The sequence below is a fragment of the Monomorium pharaonis genome, chromosome 1, assembly GCF_013373865.1.
Source record: "Monomorium pharaonis isolate MP-MQ-018 chromosome 1, ASM1337386v2, whole genome shotgun sequence".
NCBI classification, from domain to species: Eukaryota; Metazoa; Arthropoda; class Insecta; order Hymenoptera; family Formicidae; genus Monomorium; species Monomorium pharaonis.
This window is the reverse complement of record NC_050467.1, coordinates 4,108,374-4,132,047: the sequence shown is the minus strand read 5'-3', so window position 1 is coordinate 4,132,047 and position 23,674 is coordinate 4,108,374. Positions and strand designations below refer to the sequence as shown.

The 23,674-nt window shown below is 33.3% G+C and overlaps 2 protein-coding genes across 6 annotated transcripts in view; one reads left to right on the top strand and one right to left on the bottom strand.

Annotated features, from left to right (window-relative positions):
- The first annotated feature begins 92 nt into the window (after nt 1–92).
- Nucleotides 93–1,666, top strand: LOC105835318 (NEDD8). The gene is made up of 4 exons (XM_012678460.3): nt 93–265; nt 348–365; nt 809–921; nt 1,375–1,666. The coding sequence occupies exons 1-4, from the start codon at nt 248–250 to the stop codon at nt 1,478–1,480; spliced, it is 255 nt and encodes an 84-aa protein (XP_012533914.1). The 5' UTR covers nt 93–247; the 3' UTR covers nt 1,481–1,666.
- A 1,000-nt stretch (nt 1,667–2,666) lies between these two features.
- The window catches only part of LOC105837851 (broad-complex core protein), a 35,459-nt gene continuing 14,451 nt past the window's right edge, over nt 2,667–23,674 (bottom strand). Inside the window, exon 6 of one of the 5 annotated variants that reach the window (XM_036295510.1) lies at nt 2,667–3,227. In XM_036295510.1, the coding sequence (XP_036151403.1) occupies nt 3,010–3,227 (218 nt within the window). In that variant the 3' untranslated portion in view covers nt 2,667–3,009. Of the gene's footprint in view, nt 3,228–6,768; nt 9,736–15,935; nt 16,406–16,852; nt 22,118–23,674 lie in introns of those variants that run through there. The other 4 variants (XM_036295508.1, XM_036295509.1, XM_036295507.1 and 1 more) reach the window with 4 other exon arrangements.

Here is a 23,674-nt window from a genome sequence, read left to right as displayed (position 1 = left end):
ATTTTTTTTTAATGCTTCTGGCTTCTGCGACTTTTATATTCGTTAATATCGTTCATCGCCAGTAGACGGCGACGCGCCGCAATTTTCCGAAAGTTAGGTTAGGATTCTATGATTCTATTCGCGCGGTAGTGACAATATCCAGTGCGATATTCATAGGTTCCTTGCCCATTCAATTTTTCTGCAAGGTCGGCATCTCGACCAGTGATACTATCATTATAATTTAAGCCTAGCTGTTAATAGTAAAAAGATGCTGATAAAAGTGAAGGTAATTCATACCGTTTCAAATAATCCGCCTAACAATCGAGATTCATACCGGCAATGTAATACCGATTTTAATTACGTTTCAGACCCTTACGGGAAAGGAGGCAAGTATCCAGAGGTCATAGATGAGGTTTTACAAAGATTGACACATTTGTCAAGATACAAAGTTTTCCTATCGTTGAAAGGTTGACTTCGCTCACGTCGAAGAAAAAACTGTTATTTCGCTCCATTTTGAAAACTTTAATGATAACTTGAAAATTTCTAAATCTAAAATATTTAAGAAATTGTAGAGCTTATGTTGCATAAAAACACAAAATTAAAATTGACTTCTTTGCCGCATTGAGGCAATCTTTATCTGTATGTATGCAGTCGAAAAGGAAGTTACAAAGATAAATCAAAAATTATTTCTTATTCTTTCTGATGTTTCTTTAAGTATAATGTGATATTTGTCGCGTAAACATCTTATTTATCAGTTTAATATTGATACCTAAGTAAGACTGTATATATTACTCAGTTAATATCAATATCTAACGCACAATTTCTTTAGATCGAAATAGATATCGAACCTACAGACAAGGTAGAAAGAATTAAAGAGAGAGTGGAAGAGAAGGAAGGAATACCACCGCAGCAACAGCGATTAATATTTTCTGGCAAGCAGATGTACGTATAAGTATTATTGAAATTTCGTGACATATTACTAAGAAACACTATTCCTGTGACTTGTGATTAGCGAGGATTCTTAAAGTCCTTCGACATACACATTTACATTTTCTTGTGGTACAGATTTTTTTAAGGGTCGCAGGTATATACTCTGAGTAGTGATGCCCTATGCTCCATTCCTCCATTTGCTTTCCTTTAACAAGAACATTCACATTATTCCCACTTTATGTTTTCTAAATGAAAAACATTAGTAAATAATTACATATAAAAAGTCCCATTTGACCCATTAATTTTCCTTCAAAAACAGATATAAAAATAAATTCACAAAAAATGAATTAATTTTATAAAGAACTAATTTTATTTTTGGAATTATTGAGACATTTATATGTGACTAATTAACGACAAATGTAAAATTTCAAAAACAATACAAGGAAAGTTGTATTTTTGTTCCAGGAACGACGAGAAGACGGCGCAAGATTACAAAGTCCAGGGTGGTTCGGTGCTGCATTTGGTGCTTGCATTGCGAGGAGGCTGCAGATACAACATTCCTCATTTATAAACAACAATGAGAGAATATTGAGAGGAAATTGTGAGGGCCACACAGAAAAGAGAAAAAGAACAAAAAAAATGTTTATCATGTATGTGCGCTCGAGGACAAACTCTATGTTATTTTTAATAGAATAACATAGTCATGTGATCTTTATAACCTAAATAAATATTTAATAAAGTAATTTAATCATGAGAATGAGAAATGCATATTTCTATTTAAAATAACTTTTTATGTAGAAGGAAAGCACAGATTAGATGTATGAGAGATTTTAATTATTTGAATAATGCTACATTAAAAATGAATTTTCTATCTAGGAGAAAAAGTTGAAATTATATTGGTCAAATTGTAAGCTATTTACATAGTAATTTATTTAATATATCTTAATAATAGCTACAATTTATAGTATGCATACAAATAAAGTTGGAAAAACGTTAAATTATTATGTTGTATAATATTAAAACCATTAATTTTTTTAAAAGAAAAATTATCACATATTTATGAAAAATAATTTTGATAAAAAGAATCTGGAATACTACATTAAATAAGAAACGTTTACAAATAGTCAATACTTCATATATTGAAATAGATTGTATTAATTGCCAATATTACTTTTTAACCGGTTGTAATTGTTTTCTAAATCCTTGACATTATTTTTGGAACTTATTTTATAAATAAATAGCTTCAATTTGAGTATAATGTTAGAATGTATTATTAAGTTAAAACAGTGTAATTAACAATTTAATAATATATAATATAATTGAAAGATTCTGGGAATTTCTGGAACATTAAGTTTGAGAGCTTTATTCGCAAAAATCTTAAAAATTTTTAAGATATCAGAATAATATTATGACAGAAATACAAATTAAAATCTTAAACTAATACAAAAAATTACAATCTTATTATATCTTCATAAAAATAATTCTTTAACTATATACATAAAATAATTATATATTTTAAAAATAATTAAAATAATTAAAATAATATTTTAAAAATAATTAAAATTTTAATTACACATATTTTTCCAAACATTTATCGTTTCCTTTCTTTCGTTATATTATAAACAAGATCTTTGGTCTAAAATAGACCAAAAATAGATAAATTAATTGCAATTTCTGCAATTTATTTTCAGTCTTTGAGTGATTATATAATTCATCACAAGCAAAAATTACAAACAATTAATTATTCTTGAAACGAATTTTTGGTATTTCATATGAATAAACGCTGCTCGTAATAAATAATCACTCGTTTTTCTAGGTTTTCTTAGTAAATCAAGTCTTAAGCAATTTATTTAAATCAAAGTCTATCATAATATTATGATAGACTTTGATAATAATACAATAAAATTCTAATTATATATAAATTTTTTAATAAAATTTATCAACAGTTTGGAACAAAACTAGATAATGAACAGGAAAACAAAATACTTTATTAATTATTAGTGGAATTGCTGCGGCCATTTGCTATTAATACTACACATTGCAGAAACACGAGATGTACGATATGACAGCCGTACCTCGCATCTGCAAGCTGCCATCGGTTCAGTTTCTGTGGTATCTACTGTTGTGCGTCGCCCGACTCCACTTGGTCTTAAAAACGCGCTGGCAGATGTTGCAGTAAACCGCGGAGTTTGAAGAGTCCTCGTGCTTAGACGTGATGTGCCGCAAAAGCGCGTGCTGCGTTGTGAACGTGACGCCACACTTGTCGCAATACGTCGTGTGGGCATTCCTGACGTTCACCATCGCCGTCTTCGACAATTCTACAAATGCATTCTTCATTTTATCCTAAGTCTCTCTTCCAATGTTCTAAACTACGTCCACTGGCTACCGTTAGATACTCTAAACATATCGGACTGCGATATCGACAAACAAATGTGTTTGAACGATTCGCGAAAGACTGGAGAATTCCGGCGTTAAGTGGCACACGGACAGTAGAATCTTGTTCCTTCATCATATCAAGTGAGCTTTTGGCTAAGAGTCTAAATTAAAAAAAAGAAGATTCACGACAGTGCGAGAAAATTTCGAAGTCGTTTCGTCGCATTGTTGGAGAAAAATTGAAATAGATTCAATAGGAGTATTCATTAAAAAAATGTGTCTATATAAAAAAATATACTATTACATGAATACTGTTTGAAATAAGTATTTTTATATAGTAAATATAAAAATAGGATACTCGCTTTTTTTCTAATTTATATCATTTCGTTACTCAATATCGTCTATTCCGAAATGTCATCATATACTCACGCAAGTGTCCTAGTAATTCATATTTTTAAAATCTGATTATGTAAAATATGAAGAAATTTCTATTACCTGCTAGTCATACTAAAATTCCGTAAAAGTCCCAGTTGTGGTCATCATCATTATCTTGTTGCTGATCTGAATTTACGATTCTTTCAATTGTCGAAAGAAGTGACAATGATGCAATTAAATTATGATCACGAGTTTATTGTATAATAATTAAAATTAAACAATTAGAATGAAACAAAGGTCCAGAGGAAAAAGTGATGGAAAAGAAAATTTTTATTCGTCTTTCCTCTGAAAATAATTAGTATAAGCTTCTGAAAATAATTAATTAGCACATTAGGGATGTAACGTAATGTTAATTGTACTCATTCTCGTTCTCGAATGTCCATCAGAAATTCTTTTATTTACATTACTGCGATAACATCTGAAAGCGTAGTCTTACACGATCTTTAATTAAGTTACAAGCTCACAATTATGATACCGAATGTACCTGAATAGAGAAACGCAATTTTTTTTTTTTCGTGCTACCGACAGTGTCTCACGATATCTACAGTTAATTTCTAAACTCGCTGCAACACACATCCGCTGTATTCTTCTTATAGAGAAACCCTTCCGGGCTAAGACGGATATAAATTTTGGTTACTCTGAAACCACTTTTTCTGCAATCTTCTTCTTTGAATCCGAAGTTTGAACACTACGGGTAGATTCCGTCGATCAGGAGATCCGAAATTGTTGTTGGCTAAAACCGCGTCTCGAAGGGTTAAACAGCTTTTTCTTGTGACAGCGCGTTCTCAATTTCATAATCGCAGCATACAGAATGGCAGCATATTCTATCAACAATTTTTTGGGATCGATAAAGGCAGACCTTTGTAGAAGAGTAAAATGTAAAATACGTCCCATTCATATAAATTTATTAAATTGTATTGTATATCTTTGTATCAGTTTCGATGAGAGTCCGATACAATATTAACGTTCAGAAAAATTGTCTTTATGTGTTTTTATCGATCCGAGAAATTTATGGGTAGAAAATTTTGTATCCTGTACGCTGAGTATAAGTGTATCCATGTCTATATATTCTTTATCGATATACTAAATTCTGCAAACTGTTACATTTCTCTTTCTACGATATTCTAATTACCTGAATCTTTGCATCAAAACTTTAACTTCGAAAACGCCCGCGCAGACAGGGCTACGTTTCGAGTGTTCCTTGTAAGACCGGGGATGTTTTCCACGTTCCTTTCACTGCGCAAATTGTACCTCATGTTACGCGTGTCCCAGCAATTTTATATATCCTTTTCATATATCGATTATTTTATTTTTACCTCTGTTTATATTCGCACGTCTCGTCTTACTAACAGTATAACGCTTTTCCGTATCCGCTCCATTGACCAAAATTTTTTATCCAAATTCGTTTATCTTAATCCTTTCCGTATCTTTTACTTTTTCCGTGCGTTGTTATCTGTTGACAATTTCTTACTATCGCGAATTATCTGTTACAGAGATACTTAACTCTCATTACACAAAGTCACTTCACTTTTAATTAATGCATTTTTATAAGATATATTCAGAATTTGTCTTTTAAATTTATCTTTTATACTTATTAAAAAAAAAACATTTACACCAAGTATTTGAGTAGACACAAAAGTATTTTATACAAAAATATTAAAAAATTTTTCTTTTATATTATTATTCATTTTTCTATTACAGAATGTTATAATTATTATTATTCTTTACGAAAAAATAAGAGGAAATTAAAATAATCTTCTACATATAAAGAATTAATATTTGTGTATGTAGTTAACTTCGACAAAGAGGCATGAAACAAAATTAACAAATTGATTCTTAATAGGAAATAATAGAAAAAAGGAAATAATAGAAAAAAGAAAATTAATTTTATTATATATATATATAAAAGCTGTAGGCTATCTTTCTAAATATAAGTTTAAACTAAATTTCGCGGAGGTTAAGGATCCCTGATACAGTTTTCTCGCAACAGTTCTTCCAGATATGGCCTTAGATATTTGTGTTTTTTATGTTTTATCCGTAGCTTTGTATTAACCCATTAAATGCCAGTCGTTATAATATCCTTCTATAGCGTTTGGTTCAGGACGTTAAAAAGTAGTTATAACTGCGTCCCGCAGTGCGATTTTCTAAACGGCAATTAATGAGTTAAATGAGGCATCCGTTCTAGACGCGGATCTTCATGCTACGATCAACAACTATGATTACGTTCACTTATACCTATACGAGTAAATAGTTAGGTGCACAAGTGCAGTGTCACTCTCGAAAAACAAAACGAAATGCAGACGCGTGCACATCGTGCACGTCGTATTCTCGGTTATTGTACTACTTGTTGCATAATACTCTTGAATGCGCTCGCTAAAATAAGGTATCCCCGCTTGCGATATCGCTCCCGTGTATGTAGATTATTTATTTAATAACAACAATAACGGTAACGGCGACGTCTTATATTCAGATCTGTCTTTGGATATATATTGACGCATTTCGCAAATGATCGTTTCGAAATCAGCGTTTCCCTAACGTTAAGTTACATTAATCTTTCAGAGATTATGCATATAGCGTCGAACAGGTAGAATAATGGCTAGAAATAACGTGACGTCACAAATGAATAACAAATAAAAAATAAAATAAAAACAAAAAAAAATAAAAATATTTTCTTTACAATCTATAAAATAACATGTGCAATTCGTTTCAGTGAGATCATATCTCTACACCTAGGATTATCTCTACAACTAGAAAATTTACTTTCAGAAATTCTTATACTCCGAAGTATATGAATGATGAATCTTTTTCGAGCGTTTATATTAATAATAAGTAAGGACAAAAATAACAAATTAAACGATTATATTAGAAATAACAAATTAAAAAATTCTAACTTAATTCTTAACTTATTAAATTCTAACACAGGTAACAGCTAGTGTTACAAACATCGATCTTTAGATCCGTACATTAAAAAAATTTTTTTTCTTTCTTAAGAGACGCAAATGCGTTCGAGATTTTCCTCAGGATTGAGAAACGCTGCTTTCGCGCTTTTTCTTTTTTTAATACAAAGACAATGTTTACACGAGGCCGGTAACAGAATTAACGGCTACTTTCCGGATGCTTCGCACCGCTAGATATATTCTTGTCTATGGTAAACATCTGGAGAAGTCAATGCGTAAAATGTAAAACCAGTTATATGTGTATAAGGCACTGTATCTATACGCTGTCTCGACAGCTGAAGCTGAGACTCGATGTACACGTAAAAGCTCCATTAGCGAGAGCTTACACGTTGAACGCTGTCAAACGTTAGAAATCTTAAATATTTTTTTTTTTAATTATAAAAGACAAACTTATATATAATTGCAAAATTAGGGATAATAAAATCACTCGTGAAAGATCGTGAATCAGAAATCGAGTAAAAGAAACGAACTTTTTAGGTGTACACCGAGCCCAAGAATCGTTCGCAAAGAAACTTCAGCTTATGTGTGATATACGTAAACGTGTAAACAAAGTCCATGTAACATGTCGGGGCTTGTAACTGTAAAGAGAGAGAGAGAGAGAGAGAGAGAGAGAGAGAAAGAGGGAGAAAGAGAGAGAGGGAGAGAGAGAAAGGATTACGTTGCAGAGCGATGTCCTGTGAAGACATAATGGCCGCGAAGAGAGAGCCCCCGGGTGCGTCGAAGAGTATAAAAAAATAACTTCGATCCGTTAGATAGAAACCTGTGTGAACGAGCTATAGAGATCTCGATAATCTATAATGTCCCGTATAATAATGACTAGAATCCTTCAAGACCGCTGATTCTTGTTAATCCGGAAGAGAGAGGCGACTCTAGCTAAACGGGCTCCATACATACTGAAAACCCCACAAGCCTGCCTTTCGCACAAGACTCCTTCACGCTCTTCTTGCAATAAAGAATACTTGCAAAAAGGAAATCGTTTAAACTCTTTCACCGGAACCTATCGCGCATGAGAATTTTCCACGTTACACCCCTCCCTCCCCTCCGGGTTTGTGCTTAATTGTACTCGATTCTTCTGCAAAATCTCCCTTTTAGCCCATTCGCGCCCTCCGATAGAGCCGCCTCCGTTCATATATCTGCGACGTATACGATACTCAGATCCTTAAACACTTAATCCTCGCCTCTTAACGCGCCTAATTTACGCGGTCCGCTAATGTATAACACAATCTGCCAACTGCACACTTAGCAAAGATAAATACGCGCGAAGCTAGACACATCAATTTTTATTCGCGGAAACGCATCTAAATCGGGGCCGTTCGGCCGCGCGTGCTGATAATTCATCGTGGCGGAGGGCGGAGACGCCCTCTCGTCCACAAAAATCAAATGACGAAAAGCGCAACTATCCACTACCTTTCAGCAAGTCGTGGCACACATACGGAGCGTATCTGAAATTATGTATCCTCGGCGATACCTCGGAGCGACGTTCCGCAGAGGGAAAAACTCCTACGAGGGTAATAAATATTGGATGATCAAAAGTATCGCTGCGCGTCTATCGGATACGCTCCATATATTTACGGCGGATGAACAGGATCGACGAATTTCAAATTAAATAGAATTGTTTAAATTTAAAAAAAACGCTCGCTCAATTATCTCCACCCGAACTTCGAAGATAATTTTCTCCGAAAGCCGTTTCACATTCGCATTTTACTTTCCCGAGACATAAATATTTAACTTTGACCCTCCAATTTCATTCACCCGCCGTTCTTTTTTTTTTTTTTTTAATATTCGTTATAAAACATAACGAACTTTACGCGGATCGCCGACAATTCGCGGATCTCAGCGTGTTTAAATGCGTCATTAACGAAGATGCACAGTTTTTGCGTACAGCTATATAAATACTTAGTACTCCAGTAGAAATCCTGTTGCATTTGGATCTTCGACTAAAATTAAGACGTACACGTACACGTTCAGACAAAGCACATTGGCCATTCATCGAACTAGCTAGCTCTCGTAACAATAGTCGAGGGCCGCTTGAACAATGTAAAAATTATTTAAAAAAAAACTCCGCTTCCAAAATATTTTATTTTTGGATGGGAAGAGAATGCAGGACCGACGTCCCGCGTTGTATTAATCACGATCGTGTTCCGACCGTGAACTCCCTTTTCTATTATCTTGAGAAATGAATTGTAACGGCAATAAAAACAATCGGTTAATTAACTTCCGAGGAGAGCGCATTCTCCAAGGTTCAATGGTACATATTCGCTCGCGTGTATCGCGAGAAGAAATTAGCAAGCAAAGAGGCGCGTAAATTTTTATGTATCTGCGAGAGCTTCGTCCTCAAAAGTTACACTTCTGAATAATTATGAAATGCGGACGATCATCATCTTAACACCACTGTCAAGTACCCGCCATTCTCTTCTTATTTCCAATTGAAAATATAGCCCTCTCTAAACGTAATCTTGAAACGGTACAATCCTGAGATATTTTACTTCAAATGCGCGTATTTATCTGTCCTGTCGATAATAAAATTTACAAACAAATTTGAATAATTCAAAAAAACGCGACAGAAATCTGAGAAACGTAGTATTAAGATGAGATCGACACACAAAGAGAACGAGCTCTCGCATCGGCAAACGCACAAGGCTCCGCAGCTGAGAGCGGAGCAAGAAACGATGTCGTACGAGCGTTCAATAGTAATAGTGAATCGCCACGACGAGACCAATATCTATATATTATCTCAGAAAGAAGGAGAGATAAAGAGAGGGTGCGGTGCGTGTAATCTACGAGTCCAATTCGCTTTTCGGGCTGCGCTGCCTGTGGATCACTTTTTGCAAGGGTATTTGATGTTTCAGGCGCATGTGACGCCGCAGGTCGGTTCTACGACTGAGAGTGGTGTGGCAGACGATGCAGGTAGTCTGGTTGCGATGCACTTCGAGGTGCTGGGTCAGCGAGGCAAGGTGCCTGTAAACGTTTCCGCAGAGTCGGCACGGAAAACGCCCCGGGCCCTGCATCACCACCTGACCAGTTGTATCGCCAACGTGCCTTCGATTGCGTCCCACCCCCCCTGCAACACATTAACACAGCCACGTGACCCGCCGGTTCCTCATCATCATCAATTATCAACGGGATCATAGTCAGTGGAGAGATCACAGGTGAGAGGAAATGGCGGGACAGGGACCGTGGAGATTGAGGGGAGAGGGGAAGAGGGGACATGGGGTGGTGACACGTTAACACAGGCCATCCATTGCGAGGGGATCGTCAGTCGATTACTGGTGAGACTCGGATGACAACGTGTAGAGACCTCGGGCGTGAACTTTAACCCTTTATCTCGCGACTCTAGACGTCTAGACGATACCTCTATCTCTTTCTCTCTGATAAGCCACCACTATTGCAAAATCCATCGTAACGCCGAAGCGTTTCTAGAACTTAGCTGCTGCACAAATTATAAAATTATCCAATTATCATCCAATCTTTTTATTACAACAGAAAGAAATTTCCTGTCAATGATCACAAGTGCTTGCAAATATATTTCGATATTTCGGTCGTTCAATAGAGCCGCACAAAGTTATTTATTGTACTTTTCCCAAATGTTTGCTGGCCTCGTGGGAAATCGGGTAAAATTATTTCCGTAGGTAAAGGGTTAAAATCGCGCGATCGGTTGCTCCAATGTGTCGAGGAACGCGCGTTTCAATGGTCATTGGTCCATATATACGTGTGGGGTCAACGTGCACTGTATTGGCCGATGTGTTAGCAGGCGCCGGGTAGGACGCCCCCCGAAGAGCGCGCGATCGACTGATGATCCTCCTCGAAGTGTGTATCTGTGTGTGTAAACTACTCCCTTCGATCGGCTCTCGCCGAGCTTGATCAATCGGGCCTACCGCCCGATCGAATCCCAAACATCCGATTCGATCACTGTGCACAGTACAACAGTTAGACTGTCATGCAAAATCTCGCCTTTCCTGTCAACTTCTCTTACTCGGTTCTGAGATCTTTGAAAGCAGGTTTTGGCAAACGTCCAATTACTTTCCCGATTATTATCACAGATAATTAATGCAGTAAAAATCTGCATTAAAGTAATCAGTATTTGTAAGATGTGCAATTCAAAAAAATTAAAACTGTCTTTTTGTGTTAATCTTTGATTAAAATTAGATGAATGAATAAAATATATGAGTTTTACAATACTTCTGTGCGACACGATTAATCTCAAAGTTATCATTTACACCAGAAGTGAGTAATCATCTATGTTAAAAATTTATATCAAGATTAATTGCATTTATTTCATTAATAATGCTTACTGATTACCTTACTTAATCATCATAATAACTAATCATTGGCTCGATTACTCATTAATCAGATTATTTTCTGCTCATAAGCTTGCTTGAAACATATACGTAACAAGTATACACCAACACTGCTTAAGACATGTTAACAATTAACAATATTGTGATACAACGTTGACATACCGTAATAAAGAAATACTGTAATAAATACGATATTGTAATTATATACTTCACATCGTGAATAACGAGATCGGCGTTGTGCCGATACATTACTGGCTGGAAAGCGCCGGACACAAGTTAGCACGTGTAAGTAATTAAACTCACTTCGGATTCACAGTTGTAGCGAATTAGGTGAATTAGAGGGTGCAGTGCTGCAGCTTGTCATCTAGCCGACTGTGTCACTTCGACACGTGTGTATGTGTGTTTATGTGTATGTTGCGTGAACAAAAGCGCAAAAGCGATCCATTCCAGTCATTCTTTATCCCGCGAGCGCAATTGTCCGTGCAATTGTGTGCTCGGGAAATAAATAAATTAAATCGAGGATGAAACACCTCAAGCGGTGAAACGAAGCTTCGTGCGACCGTAATCGTCGCATGCCGAACGTTTCACGAGAAGGAAAGAGGAAAGTCTCTCGCTTTACGTAAGTTGATGGTTTTTTTCAACTTTATTCACACATATGTTCCACTTACATTATTTAGCCTGCATAAGCCAAACATAGGATTACGTAATAATATATTATATATATATATATTTTTATATTTTATGTATACATATATATGTCTCTTCTTTCTTTTATAAATAATCAACTAAGGAAATATCAAATTCATCTAGGACAATATTAATTGGCGGTGTTGTACTTATTTCGCATTCGTGGCTTTCCGAGGAATGTGCACATTCGTTTTTCTCACATCCGTAACAAAATAATGTTTCGTGTTTGCGTACGCGCGTGCGATTAATTAATGTGTACGTGCGGAATTATATCACACGCGTACGCGTGTATACATATATGAGTGTATAAAATAAAACGCGAATATACATATATATACATATACGTATTATGCATGTATATATGTATAAATCGTATAACTCCTCAAAAGAATTTAAAACAAAAAAGAATTTAAGATGCCGCGGAAGGTAACTTAAAAAAAGAAAATTGTCACGTAAAAACGTAAATTATAACATTTGTAAGTTAACAGCATCCGAACCATCGTTCGCGTGCCGTTCTGCAACGTTCAGATATTGTAAAATGTACATGAAAATTATTGCGGTCGAATAAGCCAATTTATAAATTTATAAAATTATGTTAAGGCAGTTTATTTGCAAATGAAAATAAATTGCCTTTAAATTATCTCCTTTTCTTAATTCTCTATACTTATATATATACTAAAAATTAATTAATATAAAAAATTAATTTCAAATATTAAAAACGTACAAAGACATTGCAACAATTGTCCGACGCTACATTCGTTTAGAAATCTGATTAAATTCATCATGGAATCTGAAAGATGTATCAGTGTATCTAAAAATATTTCGTATAGTTCCAAACTTTTTCCTAGACCAACTTAGACAATTGCGGAACACGAAATCCATCTCGTACGTTTCATTGCATCAAGGCATGAAAAAGGAGAGAAAATTAATCCGCATTTCAACTAGATATAATTGCACTAAGTTGTACCCCCGTTTGTAAACTAGCGTCAATTTGTACATTCACACTTTGTTCAGAGATTCTGACAACCGTGGTCATCGATAAAAAAATATCGTTCTGAAAAAGAAATTAGTGTGGATACATATATAACCATTCTAAAACAAAAAATATAGCCTCTGTATGGAAGAATCTCTTTTACTTATCGATAGTCATCTCGTAATAAAAAATGAGCACTATGTATTCGATCTTCCCCTAACATACAGTGTAAAATTATATTTGTACCCAACACATACAATACTGTCCACGAATTCATAAAAATATAATTTATATTATTTTATATATATATATTATAATTTAAATATAATTTATATTAGATTTAATATTATTATTACATTTACTACATTTCTTTAACTTAATATACAAGATATTGCAGACAACCTATACACTCCTTTTAACATGAAGAGAACATGGTATCTTTTTATTGCGGATTAAAAAAATAAAAAAACTTGTCTCAAATATTTTTATAAAAATACCTCTACTAACTTTTTATTTAAGTTTATTTTTTCATCACATTTACTTTTAAGGTCATTTTAAGATAAGTGGAGGAATTTCCAGAAAATAATTACAGACAAAGTTTCTTACTTTTCTGTGTATGTAATTCGAATATGTAATAAAAAAACATATTACATTTTTCAACATTCAGTCTGAATAATTTATTTCCGGATAAAATTAGAAGCTAAAAACATGTCACCAAACAATAAAGCACCCGATTTATTTATTAAAATTTTTTATTTTTGATAAAAATTATTTCTCTTTATATTAAAAAGAGTATATAAATAATCTAAGATATCCTGTATATACACATCTATTATATATATATATATATATATATATATATATATATATATATATATACAATATATATAATATCATATATATTTAATATTATTATTTTAAATATAATATTTAGCTTTTTCTAAAGCTGAGAATATATCAAATATTTTATATCTTTTGTATAAATTACAAATATTTATGTATATTATACATGTATAAATGTATAATATATATAATTATGTATATTATACATATTTTTTTAATAATCTTAGACAATTTTTTAAATTTATGGACAGCAAAGTGATGCGTAAATAAATAAAATAATTTAATGCTATTATTATAACAAAAACTATAGCTACATTCACATAGTCTTATCGATTAATTTAAAATTGCGAAAAAGGCATGACTATCGATGAGCTTCAAGACTCTAATGGCAACATAAAATGAGCTTATTGCACCGTTCGTTGCATAATGATGCTATCGCGAAATCGGAGCTGATAAAAAAAAATAGAACAAACAATAACGACAACAAAATAAACAAACGAAATATATAATATAGTACGAGACATTAACTTTACATTTACAAACTAAAATAAAAAAATCAGGATGTACTATATATATATATATATTATATATATTAGATCTAATATATGTACTAAATATATTAGATGTTTGGCAAGTCTCCAAGATCTTAAAAACTAATGCATGTGAGTATGCATAATATCGTGAACGTAGATTCGCGGTCTGAGAGCGATAACAGAAACCGAGAAATGTTATGACACGTTGACTGACACGACAAAAAATTCAGCCAGTCGTCGAGACGATGTACAACACATTGACACGTTCAACTAAAAAAAAAAAAAATAATAATGGCACAGAGCAACTAATCGAATGTTATCTCGAAGTTATTTTTCGATCATGGTAAAAATTGCATTTGTAAATGTATGTAAACTATTATTGCCATTGTTTGATATAATATATATCAATTAAAAAGATACACTAAAATATAATTTATAAATAACAATTTTAAGATCGTATTGCAGAGAATTGTAAAAATAATTTGCTTCTACTTTCTCAATTTAATTTATCAATTCCATTCTTAATAAAATGTGAGATAACAGATTACTTCAGCAATTTTACCATGATCGTGTGGATCGCCAGTCCTCGGCGATTAACAATCCGCTCTTGAATCAGCGATCTAAGAACGGCGGAACCACATTGCTAAATCACCTCGATTGCACGAAAGAAATGCACATTCCTCCATATGCTATTAAGTACTGAACTTTCGAACAAATTTGACTAGATAAAATAAATTGTTTCTGTTCTCCCTTCGTGTCTTTGGTTACAAAAAATGTATCCGTATATACGCACACGATCTATATATGTACGTGTGTGTGTCTAAATGTTTCGTGTTCCATTTTATGTGCATTATACACATATAGATACATATATATACATATATATGTATGTGTACGAATGACTAGGTTGTGTGAAGTTCAAGACAGGTATAACATAAGGTTCCTCATCGACGCATCAAAGCAGGATAGGCCCGACATGTCGTTAACGTGATGGCGAATAATAAAAAGATAGTAAATAATAAAATTGCTACCGTCTTCGCAGGTGTCTCCTTTCTTTGAAAAAAAAAGTATACTGTACCGATCAAAAAATACACGGAAAATATGGCACGCAATACCGAGCTCGCTCATTAAAAATTAATATAGTGATCGCCACGTTTACGGATATTCAATCTTGTTACTTAACATAATCAATAATTATCGAGAATAATCAAATTTGCTGCTCCGGAAACCCAATCTTTCTTCGGCAAACTACTGGCACAAAAAAATTGATTCTTTCGTATAATACTACTTTAATACGTAAAAATTTTACTAATGCTTATTAAACATTAATTAAAAGGTAACAACGTTTCAACGTGAAACGTTACAACGATGTAACATAAATTCTGCTTACAATCCTCTGCTTTTGTTTCTATCGCGCAAATAGTAACGATTTCATTACGACCGATCGCAACTTTCTCCTTTCCACTTGTTTGACTCAATCGCGAGAGTTCTACTACGGCAGACTATACGCTTGCTCTTTTTACTGTGCAATTCAAACCATGGCTATTTCACTGTCACCGTCTGACTAGCTGCGACCATATAGCTACTGAGGTGCATTATCAAAGTAAATATTAAACGGCAAGAATTTTATTTAACAAGATAAAAATATTAAAATATTTTCTCATAATTCAACAAATAAAAATAATAAATAAAAAAAGTGATTTTAATATTTTCTCTTTTTTAAACAAACTATCTAATTAACGTTACTTCAATCCCATTATTTTATAATGTTAGACGATCTTGATATTTTTACGTTCAATAAATAATCGAATAATTCTTTGCCTTCGATGAAATGTAACACGTTCTAAGAACTCCGTACTCCAGACGGGTAAAAGAATCGGGCTCGAATAACGACGACCGGTCTCTATCCTCCTTTGCGTCGATGAGATTTTTTCTTTGGTAGGGCGTCTTCGCACTAAGGAATAGGACTAGAGGTGATTCTTTCCACGCTGCTTTCCCTAATGCGTATCGTCGTGTAGGTCGCGTTCGCGTCGATGCTCGTCGGACTGCCGGCATTCTGCTGGGCGATCGTCTGGGCGGTCGACGACACGGAGATCGGCGCCGGCGTTTCGACGCCGCCGGCCGGGGCCACTCCGGCAACGGCGGCGGCGGCGGCGGCGGCGGCGGCAGCAGCTGCGGTCGCGGATGCGGTTGTTCCAACCCCACCGAGCCAGCCGTGGCGGTTCTTCAAGTGGCGCTTCATGTGCGTGGTACGGCTGAGCACTTTGTGGCACACCGGGCACTGGGTCGTGCCCTTGTGCATATTCATGTGTTTATACATCGAGTCCCGATTCCAAAACGATTTACCGCAGAGTTTGCACGAGTGCGACGGCTGTTCGATGACCACCGTGTGTGAATCTAAATCAGACACAAACGTTCATGCTACGTCGTGGCCGCATGCACACACGCACCGGTGCATCATTGCGCGGCTCTCGCTCTCTCGCGGTTGCCCTACTTCCGGAGTTTGTGTTACCGGACGCGCCACCGGATCGCTCGTCAGCCTCTGTACCCGAGTACTCGAGACGCGAGAGTATCCTCCACGATTGACACGACGTGACATTTTGGATCCCGCAAATTTTTCAAGACGGAAATACAATTTTGTACTTGCCTAAAAAATTATATTTGTAAAAAAAAGTGCATTTATCCTTTTTGCAAAAATATAAAATCATTAATTTAAAATAAACTACACATAAAATAAAAATTATTTTGTATGTGCAAATGTACACTGTACATGTATTTTCAATTAAAATAAATTAAAATAGAAAAAAACTTGACACCTTGCAGAAATAGATTCTTTTTTTTTTACTTTAAATACCTTGATTAAAATTCTATCATTTCCTGCATATAATCAAAGAATTAGGACAAATGCCTCGTCGTGGATCACGCGGCACGCGACGCTGCGAGTACAAAGGTGCCTCCGACGTTAAGAAGAGAATAGAAGGAACATCGAGAAAAATCACATATCAGTAGCAAGCTACTCGTACACTCTGAAAAATCTCGTCTCACTCTCGCTTCTCTACTTTTCCATTCGTTCACACCGATCTGAGAACAGCAGTAGCAATAACAAAAAAAAAAACAGAAAGAGGCAACGCACACGAAACTTACAAACAGAAGGAAGAAAAAGAGAGAGGGGGAGAGAAAGAAAAAGAGAGAGGGACAATAATCACGAGAATGGCGACACACAAAACGGCAGTAATTTTAATATACTCTCGGAGCGATCATGCTACTGTGTGAACTATGAATATACAACGACATATTGTGATCAACAGCGAAAAGAAAACGGAAACAAGAAACGAACACACGTATAAAATGTTCAATATTCATGCACAACATGGTTCGAGGACGGGACCAAGTTCGTGAGTCGTGATTGAAAGTCGAGTATCAGGCTCAAGGTTCGTCAGACACGGAATATACTGCCAATCGCATTTTATGTGTAGTGAACCGACAATCATGTATTCCTTTAAATCGCTATTAAATCGAACCGTGGTTCGTGTATACTTCAACACACGTGGAGCGATGTATCATGCGCAAGGAGTCGACAATTTGTGATTTATATGATACTCGCGTGTCTCTAAAGATTCATTCATGTTTAACAAATTTCTAACACAGGAAGAAATCACTTGTAAAAGTATATCTTTAGTATGTTCTATGAAAGACATTGCTGGAAATGCAGCAAAATTTTCGTCATAACGAATTCCACTTTTATCGAATCATGCTAAGATTCGGTTAACTCAATTTTAAAATAAAATCTATTCAAATTCTTTGTAGTGTTTCAAAAATACTTATTAAGATTAGTATTATAAAATTGATTTTCATTTTAATTTATGTTGATATTATATATCATTATTCCAACTTTTCAGTGTACCAAAGATTGTGTTTCAAGACAAAAAATTGACAAAAAATAAAAATAAAAATATTTTTCGACGCATAATTTACTGTAGTAAAAAAATGTATATAAATTCTTACATAAAAACATTAAATAAAAAGATCAAATTCTGATCAAGCGTTTCTACTTAATTGTAAAATCCTTTTATTGAAAACCTTTATTTAATAAATCGTCATGACTCATAATAGTAAAAAATCCGTAATTATTCCAAGTAGCACATGAAGCTTTAAAATGTCTGCGATAAATGATGCATATATATGAATATATATGAATAACATATCATAACTAAAACTGTAGCATTTTTAGCACATGTTTTAATAAAAAATCTAATGTTTTATTCTTTAAAAAAATGTTATCAACCCTAATTTTCATTCATGCGTGGTAACGACTTATGATATACGTGCTAAAATAGCTGAGGCTAAATTTTATTACTTTTATGACTTCATTGACTACTGATTAATGCAGCTCCATTAAAATGGCTGCAACTTTTTTGGTTTTTCTAATAGCTATCACAGCAACTTTACAGCTATTAATACAGTTTAAAACAGAGATGTGAATGCATTTTTACCTTTTTACTAACTATCACAGCGTTTTCGCAGTTAAAAATTCAGCAAAATAACATTTACTGCTGTGATTAAGATTGACATGACGTTATTTTAGCCATATTTTGGCTGTCACAGCAAATATAGCCAGATTGTGTTACTTGGAAAGAACTCGAAATATCGTTGATCGTTCAATGCGAGAAAAATAATTTCACGGGTCGAAAAACGCACGTATGATTTCGATATAATTTCGACTTTATTTTTCAAATTGCAAAATACAAAAAAAAGTATAACTCGGCATTCTCTTCTGTATATTCTATTCGTCACACATAGTACGTCATATCATTTACAGCGAAAATTATCACATTATCGCAAATTATAAGTGAAACCCTATTTTAAAGAAGCTGTATATCATTATTCCTTTTGAGAGACAAACTTGAATAATCCCGCTTTAGATATTACCTATCTGTTTCTGAAATTTCTTTATATAGAAATAAACTTACTTATGAGAGGTATTTATCTGGCGTCAGTTTTTATTAAAATCAAAATATTCTATCTCTACAAACTATGTTATAATATAAAACAATGAAATAAAGAAAGTAAAGAAAAATTAATAATAAAATGACAAAAATAATAATGAAAGAATGATGAATGAAGGAATAATGAAAAACGATGCCATGAGCGGATCTTCATGATTTAAGTTAAGTGATATTTTAGAAGAAATAGTTTAAAGTGTAAAAAAATGATAAAAAATTTATTCTTGGAAATTTTTTAAAAGAAAACTATATATTCATCTTCTTCTTCTTCTTCTACACATTTACACATCTCAAATACATTTAGAAAATATCTAAAAATTTTTAAAAATTATTAAAATGCGCGAATTTAAAACAAGATTTTTTTTACAAAATTAATTAAATATATAATATGGATAAACAAGTTAATTTTTAAATATCGCAATAATTCTAATCCAGATAATAAACAAACGTGTATTTTACAGAATGCAAAATTGAAGTCAATAGTTTCAGTAATTCTGAGAAATCGTGCCTTAAAAAAACTTAAAAAATGTTTGTAAATTTATGTAATGCAAAAACTAAATAAATATTTAGCTACCAAAAACAAAATTTAATTTGTTAAAATTAAATATCTTAATTTAATTTATTAAGTATGTATAAGTAATGTAAAAGTGTAGATAGATGTATACTAGTTTTCTTTAAAAAAAATTTCCCCAAATATATCAATTTTTCCGTGCTCTAAACTAGATTACTCTCTTAACGCGCTGTGTAACTTTACACGTCATTGGTTACAGTTGCGTAAAATTTGAGAAGAGTGTGTCACATAACTTTATCGATTGTCGAATAATAATAATCGCAATTTAATTCTGTACATCGAGAATTTATTCTGTATTGATACTTCGCAATTTCTTATTAATAAGCTAGACACATTAATTAGATACACAATGATGATATCGATCGACCTGACTGCGATCGACAATTATCTAACTGCAAGTGTTGCACCGAGACGTTCATATAAATAACAACTTTATATACATACACACACACACACATATATATATGTATATGTATGTACATGTATATATATGTGTGTGTATGTAATGTCAATGGTAATATAATCGTCTCGTAAGTGTATACGATTACGTTTAAAAAAGGACGACGGATGGATTTCGTGTCGCTTAGTGGAAGCTGTCGTCCTAGATAAATTATGCACATTTGACAGATTAACAAAGCTTCGGACAGGATTGCTGCTGACGTACGTACGAATATTCGCGATACTCTGATTTCGCCAAGTAGTGGTGTAGTAACACGGTAACCCCCTTTTGTGCAGTTAATCGAGAACGTTCGATAACACTTAATACTCAGTCTAGTTACATAAAGTTCATGTGATACACGATTATCATACATTGTAACATAAACTTTGTTCGCCGTAGAAAGAGATTTTGTCTTATTTTATATTTATTATACATGCACATATGTACACATATGCATATCTCTTCTCATGGAAGAAGGTGAACACAATTCTGCAAAAAGTAACCGATCTACATTGAATATCGGTTATTAAAAGAACAAGAAAATATGAAAAAATTCTTGTATCTATAAAAAAAATAAAATTGTAATCTTGTGCGATAGTAAAAATAATTAATTTTTTTTTTAATTTCTTCGGATATAAAGCAATTATTTAATTATGTACAAAACAATATTGTGTAAACTACAATTGATATAATATCCACAAACAATCGTTTGTCACAATTATTATCTATGGAATATTTTTATTGTACATGGACGCGTTTATTGATATAAAAAACCCGCATAAAAAATTAAACAAAAATATCACGATCGCAATAAAAAAAAGTCTGCGTATATTTGATTCGTAGGAGAAAATAATGCTGATACGTTTAAGTAATAATATTAATTAAATAATAATATTAATATTTTAATTTTTCTTTGCTGCGCTATTAATACGAAATAATCTAGGCGTAACTTGATGGATGCTATGTAGCCACAGAATATTTGTTTTTTCAGTACAAAATATACATAAATTAATATATATAATATTTATACATTAATACATGTATTAATGCATATATACATAAAAATAAATTATATAAAATATGTAACATATATGTATAAAAAACAAAATTACATATAAATTTTAATGTATAGTAATTGAAATATGTTTAATATCTCAATGCAATATTAATTTGAACTATAAATTAGCTGTTACGTTATGTAATAATTTTTTATATTTATAAGATAATATATATATATAAAAGAACTCAAAAAACTTAATTTAAGCAACATTTAGTTTATTAAGATAATTCAAAACTGTTATGTAAACAAATATGTAATAAAATTATTTCTGTTCACAACGGTGGATTTTGTTTTAATTTTCAAATATACTTTTACGATCAAAATTCTAAAATTTGCAAAATTTCAAATACCGACAATTTCAAGAACTTTTTGTACGTTCCAATTATTCAAAAATTTTTAATTTTTAGTCGTCCCTACCGTTCATGTAATCGGCCATCATCCGCGAAAGACTAGTTATGCTTCGTCAAAGTTAAAATAACCGTATGCTCGACGTCTTCTGACGTCGATTGTAGATTCATGCATGATATAAGTACATCTAACGCGATCTATCGCCTTGCACAGGCGACGCAGCCTAAATCTTTTTCAGGCGTCCCAATTTTTCGCGAATGATTAAAAAATGACGATTAAAAATTAGACGAATGTTAAAGAGTCCTCAAATCTGTACGAAGACCGCGACCTCGTCCTTCGAGTTTCTTTATCGTGTCCTCGTCCCCGCAATATCTGTCAAACGGTTATTACTTGACCCCGTGCACGTTCACCATGTGGCAGCGCATGGTGTATTTTCGCGTGAAGACGGTCTGACAGATCGGGCAGATCGTGTCGCCCCTGTGTATACTGCGATGATGAGCTAGGGAATCGCCACGATTGTAGGTTCGGCCGCAGACGTCGCACACCCAACGACCGCTTTCCACCACGTAGTGCAGCTTAGATCTGCGCCTGATCTGCGCCCCGTCGAGAACGAGGCTCATTTGCTGCGGCGGCACAGGTGGTGGTAGTTGTTGTGGTGGTTGATGCTTCCCATAATTGTGCTCTGATTCTGCGCACACAATCCAAAGTGTTTCCCATACACACACGATCTTATACTTTTATTGTAATAATTTCGTCGTGCGCGAAGAGATGCTTTTCTCTGGTCTTTTCTTGTCTCTCTTTTTTGTGCCTCGTCAGTACGCGATTACGGTTGTTCCGTGTTGATTGTTGTATTTTTTTTTGTTCGGAAACAATAAAACAATCCCGATAAGCACACATCAATATTAAATTTTCTCTTATAATCAGAACACTAAAATTGCGTGATCCAAAATATTAAAATATTAAAAACAAAAAATAAAAATAGGAATAATATAAATTTAAAAATTTTCGAAAAAACCGATAAAAATAATAAATTGTTGATTAAATTTTTTGCAACAGTAAAAGATTATTTAAAAAAATAAAGTAAATCATTACAGTGGTACCATAGTACCGTAACATATAAATTATTTCCAAACAAAATTTTTCTCAACATTATCATATATATATATATATATATATATATATATATATATATATATACATACACATTTTAAAGTAAATTATTTAAAGTAAATTAGAATATATATGTATAGAATAAAAGATAGAATGAAAAGATATTAAATATCTAAATAAAGGATATCGAAAAGTTCAAGAACTTAAAAAAAAGATCTTGAGACTTTCGAAATTTTTTTAGTATATAAGACTTAAAAAAATTAAGAAATCCCTCCAAAAAAAATTCTAAAAACCATTTGAATGAAACGTTTATGTTATACACGAGATGTGTGCTTATAAGATATTAATGCACGGCTAAACATGAATGTTGAATTTAGATTGTTAATTACGCTGCATCGCACTGAATCGTACTTTATTTTTAGTGCAGATGCATAAAAGTTTGGTCTCAGGCCGTCAGGGACACGATTAAAAAAATAAGAGGGAACGACCCATCGTGAAAATTTTGAAGATCAACAACGTACAAAAAATACACTTGTATCACAAAATAAATTGTAGAATACAATTACATTCTCAAAGAAGTTTTGATAAAATCGATATTACAAGAGAGACCTTTGAGTGTAGCCGTATTTTGTAACATAAATTGTCATACATATTTTTGTAATTATAAAATATGTACACTCAATATTAATGTTTTTTTGAAATACAAGTATTTCTATAAAAAATTCACTGACCATAATTAATAATTTGTAATACTACAAGTGTGTACGTATGGGTGTTATGTGTGCATGTGTGTGTTTGACTAAACACTAATTACTAATGAGTAATAGGAAATTATTAATGCAACTTATTATTGTGTTAATTTCAACTGATGGGTCGGCCCCTCATACATCGTATTGGCCAACGCATTCTGTGTCGAGTATGTGTACCGTACATTGATACAATTGTCGGGGTTCTGTGTTAAGAGCTCGTAACCAATGTAAGTAGGTACAGTTCCCATAAGCATATTCAATGAAGCCTCCAGCCAGAAACGAAAAGGAGAATTCGTTGGGAGTGCCGAAATGTCAAAAAGCTTGCGGATACCGAAACATGCGAAGTTCAATATATAGTCTCCTGTACATCAATAAAGAAACAAACT

What these genes read in the sequence shown, in the direction of transcription:
- LOC105835318 (XM_012678460.3), top strand. An exon ending in ATATTTTCTGGCAAGCAGAT is followed by an intron (nt 922 to 1,374) that starts GTACGTATAAGT and finishes TTTTTGTTCCAG; the next exon opens with GAACGACGAGAAGACGGCGC.